The 5,000-nt window shown below is 41.8% G+C and overlaps 1 protein-coding gene across 1 annotated transcript in view; it reads right to left on the bottom strand.

Moving 5' to 3' along the window:
• Window positions 1-5,000, bottom strand: part of grin2bb (glutamate receptor, ionotropic, N-methyl D-aspartate 2B, genome duplicate b) — a 330,977-nt gene that overhangs the window by 79,568 nt on the left and 246,409 nt on the right. Inside the window, exon 12 of the mRNA XM_063199452.1 lies at window positions 4,827-4,952. Coding sequence (XP_063055522.1) covers window positions 4,827-4,952 — 126 coding nt within the window. The remainder of the gene's footprint in view (window positions 1-4,826; window positions 4,953-5,000) is intronic.

The raw sequence follows: 5,000 nt of genomic DNA, 5'->3' as shown, positions 1-5,000 counted from the left end.
CACATGTATTTCTTCATTGTTTGTGAGCTCTATTTTTTTTTTTTAGACATTTTTCATGAATGGCTGGGGGAAAAACGCACTGTGGCCTACTGAATGATTCCAAGCGGCATCATCACTGAATGTGTGGTTCTTCATTGTGTGTGAGCACTATTCATTTATTTATATTTCATTTATTTACTTATTTTTTAAAGATATTTTTCAAGAATGGCTGGAAAAAAAAGACATGGTCCTGAACTGTAGCCTACTCGCGGATTCCAGGTGGCATCATCTCTAGTGTTCGGTTTCCAACACTGTGTGAAGTGAATGAACAAAAAAAAATCAGAATGCTTTTGAATGTGTGCACAACAGAACACGTTGTTTTGCTGACAAAAACACGACACTACAAACTCATTTTGAATTCCAGATGGCCCCGCCATGGCTGTTTGGTTCCATATACTCAGAACGAAGCCAAGACTGTGTGCATGTGGACCAGAATGTTTCTGAATGAGTGCATCTGAAATACAAGTCCCTCATTCTATGTAGGCTTACATTAAAAACTGCAGGAGGCTACAACGTACCTTGTATGTTTCCCTGAATTGCAAATGCTCTACACTTTAGAATAACTACCCCTGATCTACCCCTACACTGCAAAGAATGTGAATCTTAGCAAGCTTATTTTTCAAGTTTCAAGTGAAAACATCTAGTCATTCTTATTTTAGGTGAAAATATATTTAAAGTAAAAATATCTTGCCCAATGGACAAATGTTCGAAAACAAGTATAAATAGGCTCATTTCTAGTACTACATTTGAGTTAAAAAGACTAGTTATTGGGCGATTTTTACTTAAAATAAGAGTGACTAGATGCTTTTACTTGAAACTAGAAAAATAAGCTTGCTAAGATTTCATTTTTTTGCAGTGTAGCTTTAGAAATACTTGACAAACATTAATTAATGAACTGATCATAAACAAAACATTAACAAATGTTTGTAAATGAGGAAAAAACAATCTAAGGCTGCACAGTGGAGTGGGAATCTACTTCTACTGGATGACTGGATTTTTTGGTGTGTTTGCCTGCTGAATATTTGAACAGTATACAGTGGTTTCATGCCTACTGTTCTTTGGAGGACTAACTTCCAGGACTGATGCAACTGTGCTGTGTCTGCTGTGTTAACACAGCATTTCTTACTTATTTACAAACATGTGCAAATGTTTTGTTGATGATTCATTCATTACTTGTACATTTTTCATAAAGCTTTTAGGGGCAGTTATTGTAAAGTGTTACCACATTTTTCATTCATGGCTAGAAATAAACACTTGATCCTGGACTATAGTCTACTCCAGGTGGCCTCATCACTGCATGCGTGGTTCTTCATGACGTGTGAGCATGGTATGGCCATAACTACCATTGAGGACACAGAGGTCATGTCCTCTGTATTTGTTAACTGATATATGATCAACAATAAATTCAGTCTATATACGCCACCCCCATTTATCCTCCAGGCATTCATCAATGAAAACAAACTTAAAGGCCAACTTCCGATAAAACACAGTTTTACTCACTCCTTTTGAAGATTGGACTGTCACCCCAAGTTAAACTCACTTGCAAGGCTCTCATAGCGGTGCGTCCCGTCACCTCGCCTGGCTGTGTTTCCTGGTGTTTCCCAATTTACATAAATAATGCAGATAAACGAGCGAATCACGAAAGCCTTTCTGTGTTTCGTCACGTCGAAAGAAGGCGTTGTCCACAAAGGTTTATGTCGACCCATTTTTCTAAAAACATGTCGAGTAACTTTTTTCTGCTTGTTTTCAAAACAAGCAACGTCTGGTGGCCCGAAACCTAGCTTAGCTTAGCTATCAGCTGGTTGCTACTCTCAGGTACACACACAGCACAAAGCCTCATACATACAGCAAGACCACTCTGGTTGCTCCGTGCCTGCAGCTCGCCTAGGTGTCGCTGTTGAAAGAGCACCGCCCTGAATGGAGCCTGCACGCCTCTGTTGGCGCCCCTATAGTGCAGTACCACCCGGAGAAGTGGTGACTCTGTTTCCCATTACATTCTCTCCAAGGACAGGAGGACTGAGCCAATCAGAGACACATTTTCACGAGAGCAGGAGGAGTGAGCCAATCAGAGACGTATTTCCACGAGAAACACGGAACACCCTCTCGTTTCTCCACAAGCCACCTTGCTAGCTTGCAAAAACGGCTTGAAACAAATCAACCCGAACCTTTTTTAAAACAGGACCAACGCGTAACACATTCAATAACAATGGGGAACACGGCAATATTAATGAAAAGACGTTGAGAGGCCATCTTTAAGAGTTTGACTGAAGTGTTTGAAGCATTCTAAATGTAGGCCTACAGTATGCAGCACAGTGCACAGTATTTGACCCTGTTATTTGAAAATGTCTCGTTACGGCCCTGCGTGTGAGCACTATTTATTTATTTATTTATTTATTTTATTTTTTTCAAGGGATGTCTTTCATGAATGGCTGGAAATAAAGACATGATCCTGGACTGTAGTCTATTGGTTGATTCCAGGTGGCCCCATCACTGGAGTTCGGTTCCCAAGACAGGGCTGTAGTCAAGTTCACCTTTGTAGAGTCCAAGACAAGTCCAAGACCAGTACTAGTCAAGTCCGAGACAAGTCCGAGTCCAAAGAGGTTCGAGTCCGAGACAAGACCGAGTCCAAAAAGATTAGAGTCCAAGTCAAGTCCGAGTCACATGTCGGTCAGTGTTTAACAATGAAAGGATGAATGTCAATAGTGTGAACCTTAGAAGATAACCTATATGGCATGGATGTGAAGACAAACTTGTTTGTTATTGGATTTCAAGCTCCACTTTATAATCTATGATGACCAGTGTTCTAAACAAAACTTAATGACAGACCCGGCGAGTCCAAAAGCCTAATTTGGCAAGACCATTGTCCGAGTCCAAGACAAGTCCGAGTCCAAACAATACCGAGTCCCAGACAAGTCGGGCCGAGTCCGGAATCGAGTACTACAGCCCTGTTTCAGGACTGTGTGAAGTGAATGAACAGAGAACCCATAACAGAGTGTTTCAGAGTGTGTGCACAACAGAACAGGCCATTTTGTCATGCCCTGATGAAGACAATGGGTCGAAACGCGTAGGCATGTAGCCAGTATTTAATAAAGGCTTTTTAACTTTAGCAAGGAGTGCCTCAAATAGTGTTTTTTATCTTTTCATGGAAGTTTGGACGTCCAAGTTCTTTTTGATGAGCACCCTTTTTTACTAACTGGATACAGGACCCAGTGAAGCATTCCCTTTTCTCTTTTTTGTAGGCCATTTTGTTTTCCTACATAGTGCAAGTACACTGAAGAACTAATTTTATAGTTCCAGGTGGCCTCGTCAAGGCTCTTTGCCTCCACATGGACCGATCCGAGCCAAGACGAAACGAGACTGCGGGAGTGTGCCGTTGCACCTGAATGTTGCTGAATGTGTGTGCACACATCACAGAACAGTTAAAAATGAACTTCTGTAGATGTGGAGAGAGAAAATGCCTTGTAACTGAAACGATGCAGTCACACATTATTAATAACATAACTATACAGAAGTAACACACAAACACATCTCTAAGGGGGTTGCTGAGGTGGGGAGGATGAAGAGACTGTGGATTGAATGTGTGTGAATGTCAGAGAGTGAAAGTGCCGTGCTGTAATGTATTGTCTTGTATTGTCTGTATTGTCTAGATTCAAGGGGACCCTATTGAAAATGAGTTGTCACGTCTCAAGAGGCACTCCCCATGTGTAAATAAATAGATAAATAAATAAATAAATAGATAAATAAATAAATAAATAAACAGAAGTACATGTTGGCTTCAATTAATCCCTACCACCCTATGGTTAGTGGACTGTGCTACATGAGTGAAAGTGTCGAGTGAAATAGCACCTGTTTATGTATACCAGACGTATCAAAAGTTTAAAAAAAAACACACAGGTAACTTATCTGAATAACCAGTAGACCCGTGTAGGTTTTCAGTGTTTTTCAGTCACAACACAGCCTATCTACCTCATGAAGTACAATGGAGTAAGCGGCGTAACAGCTATGTAAAATCATGTGTTAGTGTTGTACTTATACCATGAATTTACTTTAACTTTTACTATGACACCTCTGATGTAAAACAGTTGTGATATAGTGACGATCCAACAATAACTGTCTTGAATTCCAGGTGGAAATGTACAGGGGTACATTTCTCGAAAGCATAGTTGTTATCGGTTAGCAACTTGGGTAGTTGTCAATGGGAAATTGCATTGCAAACATCAAAGTAGGTAACAGAGTTAGTAACTATGGTTTCCAGAAATGCACCCCAGTACTGTTCCGAGGACCAAGTTGACCTTAACTGTGTTGGGATAGACACAGCGTCCTTCAAATTTTAAATCCACTCTGCCAGGATGTCAGGATTTTTATGTTCATAAATGGCCATGTATAGAAACTGAGGACTGTCCCTTTAAGAGGTCAAAGGCGCTCATTTTCTCTGTGTGTCTGAGAGTGACAGAGTGTGAGTGACAACTTCTGAATATGAGAGAGAGGGAGAGAGTGTGTGTGAGAGAGAGAGAGAGAGAGAGAGAGAGAGAGAGAGAGAGAGAGAGAGAGAGAGAGAGAGTATGTGTGTAGAGAGAGATAGAGCGTATGTGTGTGTGTGTGTGTGTGAGTGTGTGACAGAGTGTGACAGACAACTTCTGAGTGAGTTTGTGCAGTGTGTGGCAGATGTATTTAAACGTCTCTGTGTGTGCGTGCACGTGTGTGTGTGTGTGTTTATGTGCGTGCGTGTGTGTGTGTGTGTGTGTGCGTGCGTGCGTGCGTGCGTGCGTGTGCGCCTCATGTCTCACCTCTCCCGTCGGCCAGGCAGCGGTTGTAGCCCACCGGGCTGAAGTACTCAAACACAAAGACGGCCACCGCCGACACCATCAGCAGCATGACAAACATCATCACCCACACGTCCGCACTGAAGGGCTCTGGATACAGGGATACAGAGAGAGGGGGGGGAGGGGGAATAGAGAAAG

Source organism: Engraulis encrasicolus, chromosome 1, assembly GCF_034702125.1.
Source record: "Engraulis encrasicolus isolate BLACKSEA-1 chromosome 1, IST_EnEncr_1.0, whole genome shotgun sequence".
Classification (NCBI taxonomy): domain Eukaryota; kingdom Metazoa; phylum Chordata; class Actinopteri; order Clupeiformes; family Engraulidae; genus Engraulis; species Engraulis encrasicolus.
This window is presented reverse-complemented; position numbering and strand designations above follow the sequence as displayed.